Here is a 23493-nt window from a genome sequence, read left to right on the forward strand (position 1 = left end):
TGTTGACCCTGACCACGATGTCACTCACTGCTTCATAAAACTTGTCAACTTCATCCTCATCTGCACCCTCACCTGGTGAATACACAGACACAATTCTTGTCCTAATTCCTCCAACTGACAAATATACCCACATCATTCGCTCATTTACGTGCCTAACAGAAACTATGTTGCGTGCAAAGGTTTTCCTGATAAACAGCCCTACCCCAGGCTCTGTCCTTTCCTTTCTAACACCCGTCAGGCACACTTTATAATCTCCTATCTCTTCCTCGTTATCTCCCCTTACCTGAATATCACTTACACCTAGGTACATCCAGATGCATCCTCTTTGCTGACAGCCAGTTCTACTTTCTTTCATAAGCCCCATTAATATTGATAGCTCCCCATCGAATTCCATTTCGCTTGCCAAGTTGTTTCCAAGGAGTGGCCTGTCAAATGGGAGTGGGACTCCGTTCCTCCCATAGGTCCAAGGCTTGCTTAAAATGTTCCGAGCTCGGTAAATTCATGAAGCAGGATGCTACCCTACTTACACGTAGTTCAAGTGAGGATCTCTCCTCTAACGGGTTACGGACCACCGGTGAATTGTATAGTCCTAGCCGCCTGAGCACAAGGAGGGCCATGACTAAGAATATGTCCGAGATGCCCACTCCCATTCCATAGCAACTGGTATCCCGACTGTCAGGACCACTTACTAGGCCACTCAGCCCTTGACCATGGTTCACGAACTAGGACGTGACTACAGTAACCTACACGTAATAAAAAGTAATAAATCAGCAGAAAGGTACAATCTCATTATGTCTTTTAATACCATAAATTACTTCTTGAGAACACAGAACCTAAACAACAGAAGCATTATTGGAAAGTTGTGAAATATAACATTCTAAGTAGAAATGTTTTAAAACTATCACTGAATAAAATGATATAATAAATGACTTGTGGAATTCATTATGCAGACTATTTAAAATACCTACTACTTTCTTCTGTTTAAATTCCACTCTTGTACTTATCAAAGATTTATTTCAATTATTTCAATTATTTTTGAAGTAATTATTTACAACTTGCCTACTAATTGCTCTGATTTCAGGAATTTTGTAGGGACTGAAACCTTTGTATTAAGCAAATTTCATAGGTTCATCTGGAATAATGAACAGCGACTAATAAGAGTGTTCCCATACTGAGCCTGTCTTCTAGCATAAGACAATATTCACTTTAATGAATTAGCAAAAAACTATGCCTGCAGAGAAAAATGGTGATTTTTGTGAATCAATGAGGCTATTTCTATGTAGTATAGTCAATAAGTTCATGGAATGGGCGCATGGTGTTCTCATTCTGCACTACAGCAGACAGGTTGTACTGCAGGATGGTGCAGTGAGAGTCATTCTCTCTTTCTACCAAGAGAGAGTTGTGTATATACAGTGTCTGTAGAAGTACAGTCTCTGTTGTGAAGGAATGTTTAATGATGAAGCAAGTGCACAGTAATGACGCATTGGGTCGCAGTGCTGTGTTAAAGGTGCACAAAGGTTTTACACAGGGGAGAGAGTCAGTTTGGAGGATGATGGGCATAATCGTTGGCCACAATGTTGTGAACTGAATTCAAGATCTAAGAAGTTGGTACGCTGGTGCATGCCAACTGCTCCCAATCGATAGATGATCTTCCAGCAACAGTAGGGATCAGGCATGGTACATGCCACTAATTCTGTCTGAAGATCTGAACATGTTGCATGTTACCCAGCATAGTGTGCCATGCATCCAGACGCAAGAATGTGACGACTGAGTGACCATTTGCGGTGACCTTATCGCTAGTGCCGACGATGATGGGACGTTTCTCAACCAGATCATAACACATGGTATTTTCTTTACAATCTGCAAGTGAAGCGACAATTCGCCACCTGAAAATCCCCATCTCCATAATTGAAAAAAACCCCAACAAGACAGGTCAAAAGACAAGGTGATGCTTGAACTGTTTTTCGACTCATTGGGTATAGTTCACATGGAATTCATCCCACAAGGAGCAACTGTCAACGAGACCTGCTACAAGTTGGTCCTTTGCAGTCTGCACGATTCAATTCATTGTAAGAGTCCTGAGCTTTGGCGTAGGAAGAACTGGTTATTGCTACATGACAATGTACCGGCACATTGCTCAGTGCTTGTCCAAGAGGAACTCTCAAGGCAACAGGTCACTGTTTTGTTAAACCTTCCATACTCACCTGATCTTGCACTATGATAGTTCTTTCTTTCCCAGATTGAAAGCAAAGCTGCATGGGCATAAATTTATTTTGGTCGAGGAATCATTACTACCACAAAAGAAGCTTCACGGGACCTTCCTGCTACTATCTTTCAGCGCTGTTTCAGATCAGCTATATGAATGTTGGCAGACTTGCATAGCAACAAACGACGGCTATTTTGAGGGAGGATATGATTCTGTGTAACTGAGCGCCTTGTTGTGCAGCAACATGTAATACTCGCCGTTTCTGCTAACAGCCAACACTAGGTGCCAGTCCACAAATTTATTGACTACTACATACAAACCTTCAGCTATCTTGAGAAAGGGTTCCAAAATGTAATATTTAACACTTCAAAATTATTTTTCACCTATTTGCTTCGAGTTTCTTGGCATTCTAGCCGTTTTGACATTCCTGTATGGTATTTAGATTTCATATTTAACAAGAAACCAAGCTTGGGTTCGTTTTGCATGTGACCAATTCACTTTTAATTTATAAACAGGGAACCTCACAGTAGAGTTCTTCCAATTATTGCATACACACCTTAGCATTACGTATGCACATATTCTCGACAAAACTTTGTACTTAAATGTATTAGGGTGAATTTTAACACTGACTAGCCATGCCTGAGAGTCTAAAGAGGGTTTAATGGCAATCAGCTTAATGAAATGACAGGAAACATTTCTATTTTATTCCAATATTTGCAAATTTATTTCATATCTTGAACATGTATCTGTAGCAATTTCATGATATTCATTTCAAATTTCTTTCATATGCATAAATTAACAGAAAGTTTTGTACTTACTTGTGCTGTCCTTTCTTTTACACCTCACTCACCCTGCATCTTCCACATTCTCTAGCAGCAAGAATTTGAGTGATATGGTAGGTAGTATTTATTTTATTAACAACTTCAACAAGTAGCCCTTGGGAACACGTGCTTCCCAATGGAAGCCAGATAAATTAATTTCACATTTTTGACCTACATAGCAGAGTTCTTTTATAGAAATGAAGAGTGGTATTTTTTCAAATATGTCGTGTACAATGACAATTTTTCAAGGATTACTGTGATGAAATCTGAAGGGCAAGCTTAACATTTACATCAGTATTTTTTTAAATAGCAAATTTGTAAGCAACTTGCATGATGATTCTAGCAGGTATGCAGAAAATGGACTGGTCTGATGAAAGATTTAATTACAACAGAGCAAAATATACTTTCTTATGCTCAATTTCACAAGGATTCATGTCACTATCTTCATTTGAAGTAAGACATTCTCAGAATATTCCCTTCTTGACTCAAATATTCTTCAAATGTGTAATGTTCTTTTAGCAATTAATGGTTTCAAAAGCATTTTTGAAGTAAATGCAAATTTCAGTACACTAAAGAATTTAATTTTGAAAAAAATTCCATTGAACTTCAGCATTACATATTTCTTATTCTTTGCTTAAGAATATGCAATATTTTACTAATTGAAATGCCAAGTAAAGTGTACTGCTTAAACATTAGAAATATAAATTCCATTTTTAGTAATATAACCATGAATAATGAAATTGATAAGCAGCTTTAAAATATGTTTAATGCTTCTCACACTGGTAGCAATCAAAACCTCCTGAATGTGTTACTTTTTATTTATTTTTTTCCAATTAGTGGTATGGATTTCATATTATGAATAGCTCATTCCAGCATGAACCACCACTATCTATTCATCTTTCATGTGCAAAGAGAGAAAAGAAATATTGTTGATTAATGTAGATTGCCAGTATTTGCTACAATTTCCCATTGCCACAGTGACCAAAGCTCTAAATCACAATATATAACAGTGGCAATCAAAAGCATCTTTCTGAACAATACGAATTTGCTAGATTCACCAGCTTATGAATTTTGGATGCCTGTGCGATGCAATATTTTTGGTAGGAAATAACTCGCTCTCAAGCCCTTCATATAAAGATGCATATTATAATGGTTATTGATTAAAAATAATGCATATAAAACACACTCTAGCTGTTATCCCCTGAAACACTTGTCAAATATTTTTGTCATTTTACAGGTCATACTACTGAAAAACTACTACTCTTACTTATACCAGTAATAGTCAGTAACATCAATTTTAGGCCATACATTTCATTTGCTAGCAGTTTTAAAAATTACACCTAATAATTTGAAAAATATTTTTCCTTGGAGTGAACTCAGAATTGCAGGAGTCTGGAACAGGAGGCTGCTTGGACAAGCAGCACAAGATTCGTTATGAAGCAATATATTTAATGGACAAGAATCATTATCATATTTAGTCCAACACTAATTTATTAAAATATCATTACGAATAGGCAATATATTCCTTGCTTACAAAATTGAACAGGTTGTAACAATTGATGTAAACATGGAAAAATAGATAATCGGAAAGATGACTAGAAATGCCACTGCCATGACAATGAGTATAATAATGTCTAAAAATTGTAGAGTAAATCTGACAGTGTTTTCAGGTAAGAAGTTGAGACAGAGAGAAATGTGAAAGAAAAAAATTATACATAGCCTAGGCCTATGTATGGAATATTCCCTGACTTTTCAATCTATTTCATTTTAACATGAGACACTTCACACCAAGGATAATTCTTCATCTGGTACTCTTTTTATTTTCATTTTTAAAAATTTTCATTTACCACAAAGGCTTGCTCAGGTTTAAATTCAAACAAGTACCAGTAGCCAATAAACTGCTAAGGTCAGGTTTATTTATTCAAGTCCCTTCTGCGAAGGAAGATGAACTGGGGCTGCAAATACTCTACCTACACTACCATACCTAATAAGAATTTTACTAGGTACTGTTAATTCTCTTATAGAAAGAAAGAAAGAAAGAAAGAAAGAAAGAAAGAAAGAAAGAAAGAAAGAAGTCCTGAGTATTGTGAAATAACTACTTATAACTATGCTTATAGCATCAACAATGAAGCAAACGTGAATGCAATAATGGCATCATTCCTGATTTAAGACGACATGGCATTTCATGTTTCTGTTTGAAGTGGTGAAGTAGCAAGGATATTTTGTCCATACAACCACAGTATTTGACTGAATATTCAAATCACTTGTGAAATTTGGTAAAAAAATCAAGGAACATCAGAAACAGTAATAACAGAACAATGCAAATTTAATTAATAAATACTATTTTCCAATAATTTATTGTATTGAGTTCTCAACATGGAAAAGTACAAATATTGCAATACAACCCAAACTAGGTCAGGATAACGACAACAGTGCTCCGCAAGGAGACAGGCAGGGACCTACACAGTAAATCTTCGGGCCCAGCTGCCTGTCTACCTTCACATTGCAGCGCTTAAATACCATATACTGCTTTGCTTTCTACTGCTTTATCTTATCACAAGAAATCCTTGGGATGAAATGACTGCGCATAGCACAATATTCTGTACTTGTGCTTGGAAATAAGCAACTCACAAAATTACTCTAAAACAAAAAGAATACTTTAAACTGACTAGTTTCTTACACTTAACAATAATTACAATAAATTAAATGGGATAGAATTTGGCCATTCTAGTTAGCAATCTTTCCAGCTTTTCTGATTAACTTTCAACCTAATTCCCTTGCATCTTCCCTGGCTGTCTCCTTTTCCTGGAACTTAAAAGCTAACCAAAGTCCAACCCATTCTCCAGTGTTTCCGTTATACACAAAACACAAAGACAACTAAGGTAAAGGCTCTAGCTCTAGTGCTGATACTTCTCCTTCTCCTCCTCGTCACTTGGCTAAGTTACTCAAACTAGAAATATGGCACCTGACACTCAGAACGTCTCCTGAACTACCCATATAAACCTACAACTAGATGAAAAATCATTTAAGTAGTGAATCATTTCATTGGATAAATACAACCCATCAAATACATACACCTAAATGCAATGTGACACTAGACAGAAGCAAGAAAGGCATGCACTGCAAGATAGAAGCAGCAGCAGCATGGCAGCCCGCACTGTTGAACATTTCAACAAATGCGTAACGTTTAGCAGAGAGAAATTACAGTACTTAACAGACCAAACTCACTTTTTTTGTTTTTTTTTTGTGTCGATTTTTCTTTGTTTTTGTTTCAAAATGTCCTTGTGCTCAAAGCATTACCGGTCAGCCCATGGTACGTACTATTAGTATGCAAGGAGAAAAAGGACTACAGCTATTAGTTTGGGCAAATCGGGAGAGGGGTAGGGAGGAGGGGCGGGGAGTATGTAACCAGAATGGCCGCTCACAAACGAAGTAACAAATACTTCACAAAATACTAAAATGAGACTCATAAAATTTGACTTTGTTACTTCAGTGAGCAGGGAATAAAATATAGGAAAGTGGTGCAACATGAGCTGGCATGCCAGGGACAGGCCTCCAGCCCCTCCCTGCCAAGACAGCCAGTGCATCGCTATCTTCATCACTCGATCTAAAGCTACACTTTAAGAACTTCTTAAGTTATTGCATCAATTACAGTTTTTTGAGGTACTGTATTACAGAAACCCCCTGTCTCTTCTATAAAAGTTTATGGAATGCTTAGTCACAAAATGGTTCAGTCCTGCACCACAGCTTTCAAGCTCTGGTGCTGGAAAATGAGGATACATCCATACAGCATGAGTCTGGCCCTCATAAATAAAGTTTTACAACCTAGAGCTACACCACACAAAGATGAATACAGGTTCTAGAGGGAGCAAGAGCCGCCAATGCAGTCCAGGCGCGGGGGTTTGTTGCTCGTTTAGGCCAGAGAGAGTGCGTCCTCAGCTCAGAATCTCATTTCAACAAACCACGGAGGAACCTTCCAAGGACATTTTGTGCTTATTTTCCTTTTTTACATACACACACATATATATATTTATTTCATTTATTTATGTATTTATTTATTTATTTATATATATATATATAATATATAAAACTTTTAAAGTCAATGAGTAACCTTGGTTTGCGATTGTTCCTCCTGATTATTCTGTCAAAATAGACTGCAATTGACTGGATCTTGCTACTATATAAAAAGGATAAGAACCATAAGTAATGTTTAAAAGAGTATTTAAATATATAATCAAGCAAACCACTATGTATGAAGAATGAGAAAATACCAAAGTTAACAAATTCATTTTCTTTTATCCACATATAGTCAATACCACTTTGGCAAAATTGCATCCGTTAAGTAGGTGAACGTGTCCTATAAAGCTTCAAAAGTTACTTATACTGTAAATGTAGAACAGGTATCAATCACAATCTTGATAAATGCAGAAGCAGTTTTCAAAACTAGTATCCACAACCCAAAATATACGTCGACTCTCCTTCTAAGAATCACTATATATTAGCATCATCTCATCACATCAGAGGTTAAGTATTTGCATTTGTCCTCATGGAAATTGTTCTCTGTACAGTATTTTATTATTCTTATTATTCTTATTATTATTATAGAATTTAACAGATGTATGCACCATTGTTTTGAGTATCATACAAAATATTCCACTTGTTAAATCTTAACAGTGGCCTTGCAGTTTCTACAGGAGAAGGGAGTGCAAGTATGTTAATGGCTGAAAAAACCAAGCAAAACCAGAAAACAAAATGGTTCTTGGTTTTTTCAGAAATGTTAACATAATTAGCTGCAACTCTAATACATCTCACATGATAAGCATCTCTATTGGCAGTAACGATATAAAGGGCCAAACTGTGAGAAAGTTATCGAGGAATGTCACAAGTAACATGAAATGTACATCTGCTTCGTTGATTCATGAAGGGGCAAAAAGTGCATCGAGCTGACTCAACTTCATTTAATAATCTACTCTTTTGCAGTTAAACTCTTATCCTCAACAGCATGATAAAGTTTTTTTTATCAAAAAGGTTTCTCTATCTCTTTCCTAATCTCAGGCAAAGTATATATATATACATTTTTCATTTTTTAAATCTTTACAATTGTGACCATGAAAGATAAAGTCCATCAAAATTTTGTATTCAAAAACTCCTGACATATTGCATGAGCCCTGATTCCTTCCACAGTGAGCGAAAATCGCTAGAGCCGAGGAGTGGAGGAGTGGAGTGGAGGAGTGGCCCTTAAGCGCGCTCTAACTCGCTAACTCCTAATGAAAAGGGAACTATCTGACACTATAGAAACTTTAAGAAGACAAAGAGATACAAAGTCTCTTTCGTTAAGATATTTAAATTTTTGCATACTTTTTCATGTCTTTCATTTAAAATCATTTGCCCACTAGGAATGCATTTGTTAAATTTGATAAGTGTTCTTATAAAAATAAATTTCTTTCATGGAAGTTGACATCTCAAGTTGGGCAGCATATTTGATAGGTTACCTGATTTATGTTCATTACTTATTTATCATCATTTATTTAATTATATTATGAATTATTGTTCTGTGCAAGTCTGTGTGATTCCCCAAAACCTCTCAAAATGAAAAACAAAATTAATAGAACTCAGAACTATTTACAATGCCTGAGATTTCCCACCAGAAGAAACAAGCAAGGAAATGGCCAAGGGACTACCACGCTGGTGCACTACAGAGAAGAAATTGTTAGTGTCAGGCCGGGTTGTGGAGAACATTTTCAGGGTCAAATAACCAAAATAAACCAAGTTAAAAAAATGATAAAAGAAAAAGTTTTTATAATTCTGGACTATCTCTACTACCTCCATATACGTTGCACTTCTGCCAAAATAAGATACGGTAGTTCACATGTCTTGAAACAAAACTTGCATGCGTTTTAATTTATATTGAAAAGGGGGGGAAAAAAAGTAACATTTAAGAAATGGTATTAAGCCACATACCAGTGCCACTATTTGTGACACTAAAACAATGACTGATATTGTAACTGTTAATCACATGTTTTTATCAACTGTATAAATGAAAAACTACACAAATGAAAAAAGTCATTAAACACATAAAATAGCTATCTCAGATGTGTTAAATCAAACCAAGACTAACTCCAACAGAAAAGAAAAAAATATATATACGTCGCAGCTACAAATCTGGACTTTGTTGCTGTAGTGAGGCAATATATAATGTGCTATTCCATTTGTATTTTTCTACAAATATCAAATAGCTTGGACAATGTCTGCATACCCAGTTATGTAGACTTTTTCTTTGGCATATGGTACCAGGCCAAAATGCCTGGCCATCACCGACAGCTACGGCAACATTCCAGTGACTAGCAATACAAAACAAGAGCAACAAAACAAGAATTAATCTAAGATTTTGAGGCTCCCCTTCAGGGTCCTAATATTAGGCACCCTACAGAGTTTCTTTAGGAAACACATGACTTGCACTAGTCTTGACTAGCTCAAATTTTTCAAATGACATTCAAGTATATTGGAAGGTACGAGTACCAAATACACCTGGAAAGATAAACCTCTTCTGAAGGTTGCATTTGCCTGCAGCAGCATCAAGGAAATGGCAGAAAGTTGGATATATATAAGATACCTTTTCTATATTACTGATGTGTCTTGGACCTCGACTGTGTCCAACCAACTAGCTACGTTTTCCTGAATGCTACGATTCTAGAGTTTAAGTACAGAACAGGCGAGTGCAACCTCCAGTCCTCCGCCGACTCTGACTAGTATGGTCACAGAGAAATGCACCGCGTTTGCCAGTAGGGCAGCGGTTTATAACACAGTTTCTTCAGCAACTTTTTATGTGGCTTTGCTCTTGTTGGTTTTAAACGAGACCTGCAAGACCCGATTACCAAGGGTGTATCCATTCAGTGACTGGATGGCCACAACAGCCTCGTCATAATTGGTCATCGTAACGAAGCCAAAACCTTTGCACTTGTTGGTCTGCAGATCGCGAATGACTTTCACACTCTGCACAGCACCGAAAGGGCCAAACAGTTGCCACAAGACGTTCTCTTCGGTCTCTGGAGCCAGGTTGTAAACGAAGATGCACCATCCGGAACCATTCATAGCATTGCCTGGCAGCATGGAGTTGGCCAGAAGATCACCAGCCAGAGGGGAATACCTACAAAGGCAAACAGCAACATGAAGGGGCCGCAGCTGGGAAGAGGTATTGGGAAGTGGGAAATGGGATGGGGGCATGCCACACATCTCGTTCACATCATCCTTGCTGGAAGTTGAACCATGTGAAGGAAAGTGCAACATATAAACAAATTTGTACAATCAGGTAAGTTTAATCCTGTCGTGAATAAATGTTCAGCATCAGCTGACCTCTGCGGCTACAAGGAGAACAAACTCAACAGACAGAACAAAATGTGGACAGGCATGCTTCAGTCACACAAAAACTGCTAAACAAACATTAAACCAAAGAAGTACTGTAATGTAATGATAAAAAACTCGATAATACTGACCTCTGTAAGCCTTTGTTTATGGCTAGCATGGTCTTGCCAGTGCTAAAACAAAATACAGAAACAAACATAAGAAAATTAAACAGCAAGTTGATTAACTGTGAAGCTCAGAAGGTAAGTCTAAATTAAACAGGAAATTTCTTAAGACTTGATTCCAGAACAAGAAAAGCTAGAAACAGAACTATGGATATTGGGTTCAATTTAAATAGATCAAACTATCAATGCAAGAGAATTTTAAACTGCCTATATCTTGAAAAATATTAAAAATGCAGAGATGGCAGCCATAATATGGTTAGCTGTCATCTTGCTTTGTACAATACACACTTTTCTGGCTTATGTTTCCCTACACTTCAAGCAGTGGTGCTAATGGCTTCTTATTACGTGTATATGTTCTCGTGAGTATAAGTGTATGCACATGTAGTATATGCGTGTGTGTGTGTGTGTGAGCATGCATGTGATTACGTGTGTGTATGTGTGTGTGCGCATATGTCTTTATGGATATGTGTACATGTAAGTGAGTAAGTATTTCTGTGAATGTCCATGTATGAATAAAAAGAGAAGAGAAAAAGACTAATATTCTTTCAAAATAAATGTCTATTTTGTTTTAAGACTAGTCTTAAAGATAAAATAAACTGTACACCACAGTCTTAATTCCCCAGTTCAGAAAAAAAGAAAGAGGAAAGAATAGAAACAAAAAACAGTTTGTGAAAGCAAAAGAAGATCTGGAATTAAGATCCAGCTGCGGGAACCTACAAGACCTCTTAAGAAACAAGCATACAAACCATGCAGGACCCAAGCAGGTGGGAAGTGGAACAAAATATAAAGGAGGGAAAAGAGATAAATAAATAAATAAATAAAATAATCAGAAGTAGCAAGTTATTAATTCTAGGAAATGGTAACAGGTCCAGTTGTCCATTACCTTGATAACAGTATTCATTGAAAAGTAATAGCTAAGGGCCCCCACCTTGCCTCCACTGCACTGTCTCAGAGTTACAACTGAAAAATTATAGGGCTGGTGAGGCTTTCATGCAATGATGCAACTGGAGAACAGGAAAATGACTTAAGGAAGTAACTGTGGTACAATGTAAGGATTTAGGAAGAGGAAAGTGGCATGTGGAGCATCGTGTCTATTACTTACCAATCTCTGGCGTCAGGCCACAGCGGCAGTCCGTACGGGCTGCTTGGTGGAAAGGCAGGCCAATGTAGCAATACAATCACGTGATATTTGGAGAAGGAGAGAAAAGAACTAGGCCTATGCTAACAGGTTTGCCAAAGCAGTACCAAGAGTTTCGCATTACAACAATTTTAAAATGTAGTTGAGTTCAAATCACCAAATTTGCCTCGCTATTCCCAAAGTCAAATAGCTAATAAGTGTTACCACAACCTTTTAGCAATTCTCCTAGGAGGATAAGGGTTACTACTCTAAAACATGGCTAGCACCCTCCAGCCGGTCATACCTTTCCACGCAAACGGGACATTTCAAAGAGTTGAAGCACACAAGTTACATGATCTACTAAAAGAAGAAATGCTACAGAAAATGAACTAAATATGAAAATTAACAGAAAATCTCAACTGAAAAAATTTAAAAGGAAAAATAATAAAGAAAACTGAACAAACAAACAAAACAAAAAACTGTATTTAAATTTTAAAAAATAACAAACAAACCAAAAGGAGAGAAGCTAGTGGTCAATAAACTGCAACTGGGAAAGTCAAGTACCTGGATAGTGGTGACAGTGGAATGTACCTGAAGCGGCCCGTCGGGTGGTGGATGGGTCCGCCAAAGCGGCGAGCTTGTGGGGCCAGGTAAGCCGCTAGAGGAGGGATGGCCTTATTGTTGTTGCTTGGGTTGTTGGCAAATTTGACTGTGATGGGCTCCGTTGAGCCTTTCGGAATGGTACCGTTCAACTCCTGGATGGCTCTCTCTGCTTCAATGCGCTGATCAAATCGGATAAATCCAACACCTTTAGAAAGACCTGAAAAAAGAAACCAGTCTAATTGCAACACACAGTTTACTCTGGCAAATCTTGCTAGTTAGAATAACGTCACCTGTCACGTCCCTGCTCTCCGCCTCCACCAACTCGTCCCAGTGTTAATGCTTGGCATTCTGTCATTGGACATCTCGCCCTAACAATTTCCAAACCCCAGCTCCTGCTCCAGTCTGCCATGAGCATGAACACCAGGTAGGCAAGCATGCACAAGCCATGCGAGGACACTATACATACAAGTGTACACACAGTTTGTTTTGCTTCATCCCAGATCTCGTAATGAAAATCCCCTTTCACACATACATACTGGAAATGTCGAAGCAGATAGACACAGTGGTGCTCTGGCTCCTTGTGGAGTGGACTGAAGTAAAGTGAAGGATATACACCACAACACTGGATGGGTGAAATGTTATAAATGGGGAAATGTGAATGAAGCACATTCCTAGTTAAGGTGTAAACACATTGCTACATTCAAACAATACATCAAACAAACAAGAAACAAGAACACTTTTAAAAGAATTTAAGACAACTACAATGACCATTTAACGAGAATGGTCACAGCGAAGGCGAGGCGGAAGGCGAGGCCTGGTGTCCATGTGAAGCCGTGGCAGGACTGGACAATATGACAAGTGACGCTATGCTAGCCAACAGCTCTGAGTGGTTAAGGATACGTAATACAACAGAAAAATAATGAACTGAAAATATTAACACAAGAAGGAAAACAAACTAAAAGAAAAGAAAAAAAAATAGGCATTACCATGAAAATTCCTAAGACTTAAGAATTAGAAGGAACCCCCACCACACACATAGCAAACAGTGCAAGGACAGCCCTGCAGTGCCAGACTGTGCCCCTACAGCAAGGTGACACGCAGAGCTCATCCCAGATGGTTCACCTAAAGCTAGTTATGTTTAGTGAGGTGAGTACATTAGGTTATCTACTGCTAAAAATCAACTGAAAACATTAACAAAGGAAAACAATAAAAATAGCCAAACCATTGATGTAACGGAGATGCGTGCACTAAAGTTCGTTATACAAATCTGAAGCGGTAAGTGGTTTAGAAAACAGCTTATATTTACTTGGGTTAATATAGAGCAGTGGTCTCCAAAAGAGATGTAAAATCTCAAATATTTTTCTGGCTTTTGCCCAAATTTTCCTCAAATTTTAAGAGTAATCTGCAATTTGCAGAGTGCAGTTTAGAGCCCGATGGAGACCACTAGTCTAGAGGAGTAGAAACAAACAGATGCACTCACGTACAGGGGATACTGTCTCCGGCTCCACTGACAAATTGGCGGACTAGGGAAGAGAAAACCAAAAAAAAATATACAATATATTCCGAAGTGACGTGACAATATCACACTATAGTACAATTCTTTGAAGGTTTTTTATTATAAGGAGAAGTTTGCCTTCAATTTAAACTGCATTTCTTGGCTTTTATGAAATATTTCAATAAATATCATAGAAAAGTTTTATACAGAGCTAAGCTTAAGACATTTGAACTTCATTCACTATAATAATTTGGTACAAAAAAAGCATAGCAAACAAAAGTATTGTAACAAGAATAAAATGCAGTCAGCAGGGATGAGTAATTTGTGCCAACACCAGACCTCACACCTCAGCCTCACATCATCTCAGCTCCTCTATCTGGCCCTCCCTCCCTACTTTATTACCACTGGTAAACTGAACGTCAATAAGGTAAAAATACATCAAGGTATTTTTTAAACTTTCTAAAAAACTAACATGTTCTAAAAGGTAGGGTCAGTTGGTTAAGATGGGGAAAGTTTAAAAATATAATCCAAAATAAACTTCACATGCTCATCTCTCTACAAACTGAGAAATTAAATTGGGCACCAAATTTAAAAGGGATAAAATTAGAGAACTTAGTGTTATTCTTAGTTAATTATAGTAACCATGGAAGAATCTAACAAATCTAATGTATCTTTATATGAGATACAAACACCGAGACAAATTAATACTGTTTAACAGATCTGAGAAATATGTACAATGGAAAGCAATCATATTTATTAGGTATTAGCAATCTTCATACACTAATAATTCGTGCTTTATTGTCCAGTGATACAATATCCACCATCCACTTCAGTCTAAACAACCCAATAAAAGTTTGGAATAACAAAATCTACCCTTATATCTCGTATGATTAATGTGAGGGTTGTTTAAATGCTAGACATCAGACCTTAGAAATGTAACATAAGAATGGTTCTTTGCTACACTTTTTACTTGAAAGGAAAAGGCCAGCTGTGTAGCATAGTTAGGCACTCTCCTCCCGTGCTCAAGGAACTGGAATCAAATCTCTGCCGAGTCAGTTGGGATGTGAGTGTGCATTTTATTAACCAGAGAGTTCGTTACTGTTTTTGTCCTTACATACTGCTATCACACGTATTTAAAATTTGCTTCATAAGCAGCAAAGAAAATTCTTAATTTGTATTAAAGTTATGGAACTGAGTAAACTGTATCAAAGAGACACTGAAGTAATTTTTACACATGTTGGAAGAAAAGTTATGAAACCTCTACCAAGGCAAAGGAAATAATGCATCTTTCTTCCTCTTGTGTGCATTATATATATAGTAATATCTGAAGCCCATCTCTTTTCAGTTTCAGCTCAGTTAATTTATAACTGTTAGGCTCTTCGGTCTGCTGAAACTAAATTCGAATACATAAAACTAACTGAAAGAGAAAACATATGGTAACCGTATTACACCTGAAAAAGAAACAACTTAAAATAGAATGACATGTTTCATTCTTGAAAGAACTTCATCAGATTCTATCAAATCACACTTAATATTTATGTTTATTTCTGTTGAAATACTTAGGAACTTCAAATCTGGAACTTATCTTAATGATGTTCTTTATCTCTATTCCAGCATTTACTGCCAGGTTTTTGAAACACCATTGCTCTGTCATTGGTGTGGGTCCAAATGACTGCAGATTGTTTACCTACTTTTGCCACATCATGCCCCTATCCTTGCCTAGGTCAATGACAGGCCATGTTACATTTTTAGCGCTTCCTTCTGTATTGTTGTTATTATTATTATTATTATTATTATTAGTATTATTATTTCCCTCATATAACAATTCTTTTTGTAAACTATGCAAGGGTTCTTAATGAGCATCTAATGGCTTTTCTATTATACTGGTAATTTCCATTAATTTCTCTTTTGCTTTTTATCTAATTTTTAAAAATGCTATTTGTTCAGGGCGTCGACCTATAGAGATCTTTTGCCCCTACTTGCACCATATGAGGGGTATGAGAGAGGAGTTGGAAAGTTTGAGGGAGATAATTAGGATTCTCACAGAAGACAGGAAGGAAGATAGGACTCCCTCAAACAACGTACAGGTTACAGTAGGATTACAAGAGGGAGGGGAAGGAAAGGGAGGAGTTGTAGAAGACAGGTAGTTTAATGTTCTAAGGGGAAGGAGATTGCAGGCTAAGAGCTCTATTCAGGATCAGAATTCAGGACAGGTGTCTGTGCAAAATCGGTACGAGTCACTCCAGGTAGAACAACAGAGGGAAGATGAGGGACAGGGAACTGTTGCTGAGATGTGTGGGAGTAGGAGGAAGGGAAAAGGTAGGAAAGGAAAATGTAGAGTAGATGATAGGAAAAGACAGGTGGAACAGGGTCATGGGAAGGAGAAAAGGGAGGAGAAAGTAGCTTCTGCAGTTATCAGGAAAGATAGGGCTGACCAGGAGGGGAGGGGATCAAACGAGGTGGGTAGGGTTGAGGCTCTGGTCATGGGAGATTCCATCATTAGACACGTGGGGAAAGTGTGTGGAGGAAAGGGTACCAGGGTAGAGTGTTATCCAGGAATTAGGTTGAGGCAGATGTTGAGGAAAGTAGAAGAGAGGGACGAGGGGAAGGAGAAGGTGGTAGTGTTTCACGTTGGTACCAACAACGTAAGGCAAGCTGATATAAGTACCAACATAGTTGGAGATGTGTGGGATCTGGTAAATGCAGCACGGGTGAAGTTTAAGAAAGCGGAGATTGTTATCAGTGGAATACTGTGTAGGAGGGATACTAACTGGAGGGTGATTGGGGATTTAAATGAGACTATGGAGTGGGTATGTGGGAAACTGGGACTGAAATTTCTAGATCCAAATGGGTGGGTAGGAGATAGGAATCTGCGCTCAGATGGCCTTCATTTAAACCGCAATGGTACGTATAAGTTAGGAAATTTGTTTGGAAGGGTAATAGGGAGGTACATTGAGGGAAATGGGATGGCCTAGGGAGCGGTGATAAGGGAACAGGGAACTGGAAATCAAGTAGGGATGACATAAAATTGTTAGTGTTGAACTGTAGAAGTATTGTAAGGAAGGGAATAGAATTAAGTAATTTAATAGATATATATTAACCAGATATTGTAATAGGAGTTGAATCATGGCTGAGAAATGATATAATGGATGCAGAAATTTTCTCACGGCACTGGAGTGTGTATCGTAGAGATAGGATAGGAAGGGTGGGAGGCGGAGTGTTCATTCTGGTGAAAGAAGAATTTGTAAGCTACGAAAAAGTTAAAGATGAGATACATGAAATTCTAGGTGTAAGGCTCATTTCTAAAGATAATAGGCAACTTGATATATTTGGAGTGTACAGATCGGGAAAGGGTAGCACTGACGCGGATTCAGAATTATTTGATAGGATAGTCAGCTATGTGGGAAACGACATGGAAAGAAATGTGATTGTAGCGGGAGATCTGAATTTGCCAGATGTCAATTGGGAAGGAAATGCGAACGACAGAAAGCATGACCAACAAATGGCAAATAAGTTAATATGGGAAGGACAGCTGATTCAGGAAGTGATGGAACCAACCAGAGGGAAAAATCTGTAGTCACGTCCTAGTTCGTGAACCATGGGCAACGGCTGAGTGGCCTAGTAAGTGGTCCTGAGAGTCGGGATACCAGTTGCTATGGAATGGGAGTGGGCATCTCGGACATATTCTGAGTCGTGGCCCTCCTTGTGCTCAGGCGGCTAGGACTATACAATTCACCGGTGGTCCATAACCCGTTAGAGGAGAGATCCTCACTTGGACTATGTGCAAGTAGGGCAGCATCCTGCTTCATGAATTTACCGAGCTCAGAACACTTTAAGCAAGCCTTGGACCTATGGGAGTAATGGAGTCCCACTCCCATTTGACAGGCGAGGGACTCCTTGGAAACAACTTGGCGAACGAAATGGAATTCGATGGGGAGCTATCAATATTAATGGGGCTTATGGAAGAAAGAAGGTAGAACTGGCTGAGTCAGCAAAGAGGATGCATCTGGATGTGCTAGGAGTAAGTGATATTCGGGTAAGGGGAGATAATGAGGAAGAGATAGGAGATTATAAAGTGTACTTGACGGGTGTTAGAAAGGGAAGGGCAGAGTCTGGGGTAGGGCTCTTTATCAGGAATACCATTGCACGCAACATAGTTTCGGTTAGGCACGTAAATGAGCGAATGATGTGGGTAGATTTTGTCAGTGGGAGGAATTAGGACAAGAATTGTGTCTGTGTATTCACCATGTGAGGGTGCAGATGAGGATGAAGTTGACAAGTTTTATGAAGCATTGAGTGACATTGTGATCAGGGTCAACAGCAAGGATAGAATAGTGCTAATGGGCGATTTCAATGCGAGAGTTGGGAAAAGAACTGAAGGATACGAAAGGGTGATTGGTAAATGTGGGGAAGACATGGAAGCTAATGGGAATGGGAAGCATTTGCTGGACTTCTGTGCTAGTATGGGTTTAGCTGTTACGAATACATTCTTCAAGCATAAGGCTATTCACCGCTACACATGGGAGGCTAGGGGTACCAGATCCATAATAGACTATATCTTAACAGACTTTGAATTCAGGAAATCTTTTAGGAATGTACGAGTTTTTCGGGGATTTTTCGATGATACAGACCACTATCTGATCTGTAGTGAACTAAGTATCTCTAGGCCTAGGGTAGAGAAAGTGAAATCTGTCTGCAAACGAATAAGGGTAGAAAATCTCCAGGACGAGGAAATTAGACAGAAGTACATGGATATGATTAGTGAGAAGTTTCGAACAGTAGACAGTAAGCAGGTTCAGGATATAGAAAGTGAATGGGTGGCATACAGGGATGCTGTAGTAGAAACAGCAAGGGAATGCCTAGGAACAACTGTGTGTAAAGATGGGAAAAGGCGAACATCTTGGTGGAATGATGCAGTGAGAGCAGCCTGTAAACGTAAAAAGAAGGCTTATCAGAAATGGCTCCAAACAAGGGCCGAGGCAGACAGGGATTTGTACGTAGATGAAAGAAACAGAGCGAAACAAATAGTTGTTGAATCCAAAAAGAAGTCATGGGAAGATTTTGGTAATAACCTGGAAAGGCTAGGTCAAGCAGCAGGGAAACCTTTCTGGACAATAATAAAGAATCTTAGGAAGGGAGGGAAAAAGAAAATGAACAGTGTTTTGAGTAATTCAGGTGAACTCATAATAGATCCCAGGGAATCACTGGAGAGGTGGAGGGAATATTTTGATCATCATCTCAATGTAAAAGGAAATCATCATGGTGGCATTGCAAACAGCCAAGCTCATGGGGAGGAGGAAAATGATGTTGGTGAAATTATGCTTGAGGAAGTGGAAAGGATAGTAAATAAACTCCATTGTCATAAGGCAGCAGGAATAGGTGAAATTAGACCTGAAATGGTGAAGTATAGTGGGAAGGCAGGGATGAAATGGCTTCATAGAGTAGTAAAATTAGCGTGGAGTGTTGGTAAGGTACCTTCAGATTGGACAAAAGCAGTAATTGCACCTATCTATAAGCAAGGGAACAGGAAGGATTGCAATAACTATCGAGGTATCTCATTGATTAGTATACCAGGCAAAGTATTCACTGGCATCTTGGAAGGGAGGGTGCGATCAGTCGTTGAGAGGAAGTTGGATGAAAACCAGTGTGGTTTCAGACCACAGAGAGGCTGTCAGGATCAGATTTTCAGTATGCGGCAGGTAATTGAAAAATGCTACGAGAGGAATAGGCAGTTGTGTTTATGTTTTATAGATCTAGAGAAAGCATATGACAGGGTACCGAGGGAAAAGATGTTCACTATACTGGGGGACTATGGAATTAAAGGTAGATTATTAAAATCAATCAAAGGCATTTATGTTGACAATTGGGCTTCAGTGAGAATTGATGGTAGAATGAGTTCTTGGTTCAGGGTACTTACAGGAGTTAGACAAGGCTGTAATCTTTCACCTTTGCTGTTTGTAGTTTACATGGATCATCTGCTGAAAGGTATAAAATGGCAGGGAGGGATTCAGTTAGGTGGAAATGTAGTAAATAGTTTGGCCTATGCTGACGACTTGGTTTTAATGGCAGACTGTGCCGAAAGCCTGCAGTCTAACATCTTGGAACTTGAAAAAAGGTGCAATGAGTATGGTATGAAAATTAGCCTCTCGAAGACTAAATTGATGTCAGTAGGTAAGAAATTCAACAGAACTGAATGTCAGATTGGTGATACAAAGCTAGAACAGGTCGATAATTTCAAGTATTTAGGTTGTGTTTTTTCCCAGGATGGTAATATAGTAAGCGAGATTGAATCAAGGTGTAGTAAAGCTAATGCAGTGAGCTCGCAGTTGTGATCAGCAGTATTCTGTACGAAGGAAGTCAGCTCCCAGACGAAACTATCTTTACATCGGTCTGTTTTCAGACCAACTTTGCTTTACGGGAGCGAAAGCTGGGTGGACTCAGGATATCTTATTCATACGTTAGAAGTAACAGACATGAAAGTAGCAAGAATGATTGCTGGTACAAACCAGTGGGAACAATGGCAGGAGGGCACTTGGAATGAGGAGATAAAGGCTAATTTAGGAATGAACTCGATGGATGAAGCTGTACGCATAAACTGGCTTAGGTGGTGGGGTCATGTGAGGCGAATGGAGGAGGATAGGTTACCTAGGAGAATAATGGAATCTCTTATGGAGGGTAAGAGAAGTAGAGGGAGACCAAGACGACGATGGTTAGACTCTGTTTCTAACAATTTAAAGATAAGAGGTAAAGAACTAAATGAGGCCACAACACTAGTTGCAAATCAAGGATTGTGGCGACGTTTAGTAAATTCTCAGAGGCTTGCAGACTGAACGCTGAAAGGCATAACAGTCTATAATGATAATGTATGTATGTATGTATGTATGTATGTATGTATGTATGTATGTATGTATGTATGTATGTATGTCGTGCTGATAAAACCAGATGAGCTCTATAGGGAAACTGAAGTAATAGATGGTATTAGTGATCATGAAGCTGTTTTCGTGGTAGTTAAAAATAAATGTGATAGAAAGGAAGGTCTTAAAAGTAGGACTGTTAGGCAGTACCACATGGCTGATAAAGCAGGCATGAGGCAGTTTCTAAATCGTAGCTATGATCGGTGGAAAACTGTAAATATGAGTGTAAACAGACTCTGGGATGGGTTTAAAGAAACTGTTGAGGAATGCGAAAACAGGTTTGTACCATTAAGGGTGGTAAGGAATCGTAAAGACCCACCTTATTATAATAGAGAAATAAAGAGACTAAGGAGGTGCAGACTGGAAAGAAATAGAGTTAGAAATGGCTGTGGAAGTAAGGAGAAATTGAAGGAACTTACTAGAAAATTGAATCTAGCAAAGAAGGCAGCTAAGGATAACATGATGGCAAGCATAATTGGCAGTCATACGAATTTTAGTGAAAAATGGAAGGGTATGTATAGGTATTTTAAGGCAGAAACAGGTTCCAAAAAGGACATTCCAGGAATAATTAATGAACAAGGGGAGTGTGTATGTGAGGATCTTCAAAAGGCAGAAGTATTCAGTCAGCAGTATGTAAAGATTGTTGGTTACAAGGATAATGTCGAGATAGAGGAGGAGACTAAGGCCAAAGAAGTAATAAAATTTACATACGATAACAATGACATTTACAATAAGATACAAAAGTTAAAAACTAGAAAAGCAACTGGAATTGATCAGATTTCTGGGGATATACTAAAGACAATGGGTTGGGATATAGTACCATATCTGAAGTACTTATTTGATTATTGTTTGGTCGGAGGAGCTATACCAGATGAATGGAGAGTTGCTATAGTTGCCCCTGTGTATAAAGGAAAGGGTGATAGACATAAAGCTGAAAATTACAGGCCAGTAAGTTTGACATGCATTGTATGTAAGCTTTGGGAAGGCATTCTTTCTGATTATATTAGACATGTTTGTGAAATTAATAACTGGTTCGATAGAAGGCAATTCGGTTTTAGGAAAGGTTATTCCACTGAAGCTCAACTTGTAGGATTCCAGCAAGATATAGCAGATATCTTGGATTCAGGAGGTCAAATGGACTGTATCGCGATTGACCTGTCTAAAGCATTTGATAGGGTGGATCATGGGAGACTACTGGCAAAAATGAGTGCAATTGGACTAGACAAAAGAGTGACTGAATGGGTTGCTGTATTTCTAGAAAATAGATCTCAGAGAATTAGAGTAGGTGAAGCTTTATCTGACCCTGTAATAATTAAGAGGGGAATTCCTCAAGGCAGTATTATCGGACCTTTATGTTTTCTTATATATATATAAATGATATGAGTAAAGGAGTGGAATCGGAGGTAAGGCTTTTTGCGGATGATGTTATTCTCTATAGAGTGATAAATAAGTTACAAGATTGTGAGCAACTGCAACGTGACCTTGAAAATGTTGCGAGCTGGACAGCAGGCAATGGTATGTTGATAAACGGGGTTAAAAGTCAGGTTGTGAGTTTGACAAGTAGGAAAAGTCCTCTCAGTTTTAATTACTGCGTTGATGGGGTGAAAGTTCCTTTTGGGGATCATTGTAAGTATCTAGGTGTTAATATAAGGAAAGATCTTCATTGGGGTAATCACATAAATGGGATTGTAAATAAAGGGTACAGATCTCTGCACATGGTTATGAGGGTGTTTAGGGGTTGTAGTAAGGATGTAAAGGTGAGGGCATATAAGTCTCTGGTAAGACCCCAACTAGAGTATGGTTCCAGTGTATGGGACCCTCACCAGGATTACCTGATTCAAGAACTGGAAAAAATCCAAAGAAAAGCAGCTCGATTTGTTCTGGGCGATTTCCGACAAAAGAGTAGCGTTACAAAAATGTTGCAATGTTTGGGTTGGGAAGAATTGAGAGAAAGAAGAAGAGCTGCTCGACTAAGTGGTATGTTCCGGGCTGTCAGCGGAGAGATGGCGTGGAATGACATTAGTAGACGAATAAGTTTGAATGGCGTTTATAAAAGTAGGAAAGATCACAATATGAAGATAAAGTTGGAATTCAAGAGGACAAACTGGGGCAAATATTCATTTATAGGAAGGGGAGTTTGGGATTGGAATAACTTACCAAGAGAGATGTTCAATAAATTTCCAATTTCTTTGAAATCATTTAGGAAAAGGCTAGGAAAACAACAAATAGGGAATCTGCCACCTGGGCGACTGCCCTAAATGCAGATCAGTATTGATTGATTGATTGATATGATATGATATGAACCTGCGTGTAACTGGAATTGCAGAAGTGTAGAGTGGTGAATGTGAGGAAAGGAACATTAAGGGCAACACCAACACCCAGTCCCCAGTCCAGGGATATTAATAATTTACAATTACAAACAACTGACCCGGTCGGGAATCGAACCCGGGGCCGCCGGGTGACAGGCGGACGCGTTGCCCCCTACACCGGGGGCCGACGTTAATCCACCATTATCATTGTTATCTTAATTTGAATAGTTTTTGAGAACTAGTTACATTTTCAAGGGATAGTCTAACGAGCTTTTTAATGGTTTTGTTAGTTTTCCTTCAATTTGTTGTGTGTGTGTGTGTGTGTGTGTGTGTGTGTGTGTGTGTGTGTGTGTGTGTGTGTGTGTGGCGGAGGGGTAGGGTTAGATGTATGTTAATGATTCGATTAATTCATTTCATAAATTGCTCAAAGTTTATATTGTGAAGCATTATTTATATTGATGAATGAATAACCTACTAAAACGTCTCGAGTGGCCCTACACAC

The 23493-nt window shown here is 38.5% G+C and overlaps 1 protein-coding gene across 6 annotated transcripts in view; it reads right to left on the reverse strand.

The window, feature by feature from the left end:
• Positions 1-2918: 2918 nt before the first annotated feature.
• Positions 2919-23493, reverse strand: part of fne (found in neurons) — a 570930-nt gene continuing 550355 nt past the window's right edge. For 3 of the 6 annotated variants that reach the window (XM_067140918.2, XM_067140920.2, XM_067140917.2), the window contains 4 exons: positions 13758-13796; positions 12235-12490; positions 10521-10562; positions 2919-10174 (listed from right to left, as the gene is read on the reverse strand). In XM_067140918.2, coding sequence (XP_066997019.1) covers positions 9850-10174; positions 10521-10562; positions 12235-12490; positions 13758-13796 — 662 coding nt within the window. In that variant the 3' untranslated portion in view covers positions 2919-9849. The remainder of the gene's footprint in view (positions 10175-10520; positions 10563-12234; positions 12491-13757; positions 13797-23493) is intronic. The other 3 variants (XM_067140922.2, XM_067140921.2, XM_067140919.2) reach the window with 2 other exon arrangements.

Source organism: Anabrus simplex, chromosome 2, assembly GCF_040414725.1.
Source record: "Anabrus simplex isolate iqAnaSimp1 chromosome 2, ASM4041472v1, whole genome shotgun sequence".
In the NCBI taxonomy this organism is placed as follows: domain Eukaryota; kingdom Metazoa; phylum Arthropoda; class Insecta; order Orthoptera; family Tettigoniidae; genus Anabrus; species Anabrus simplex.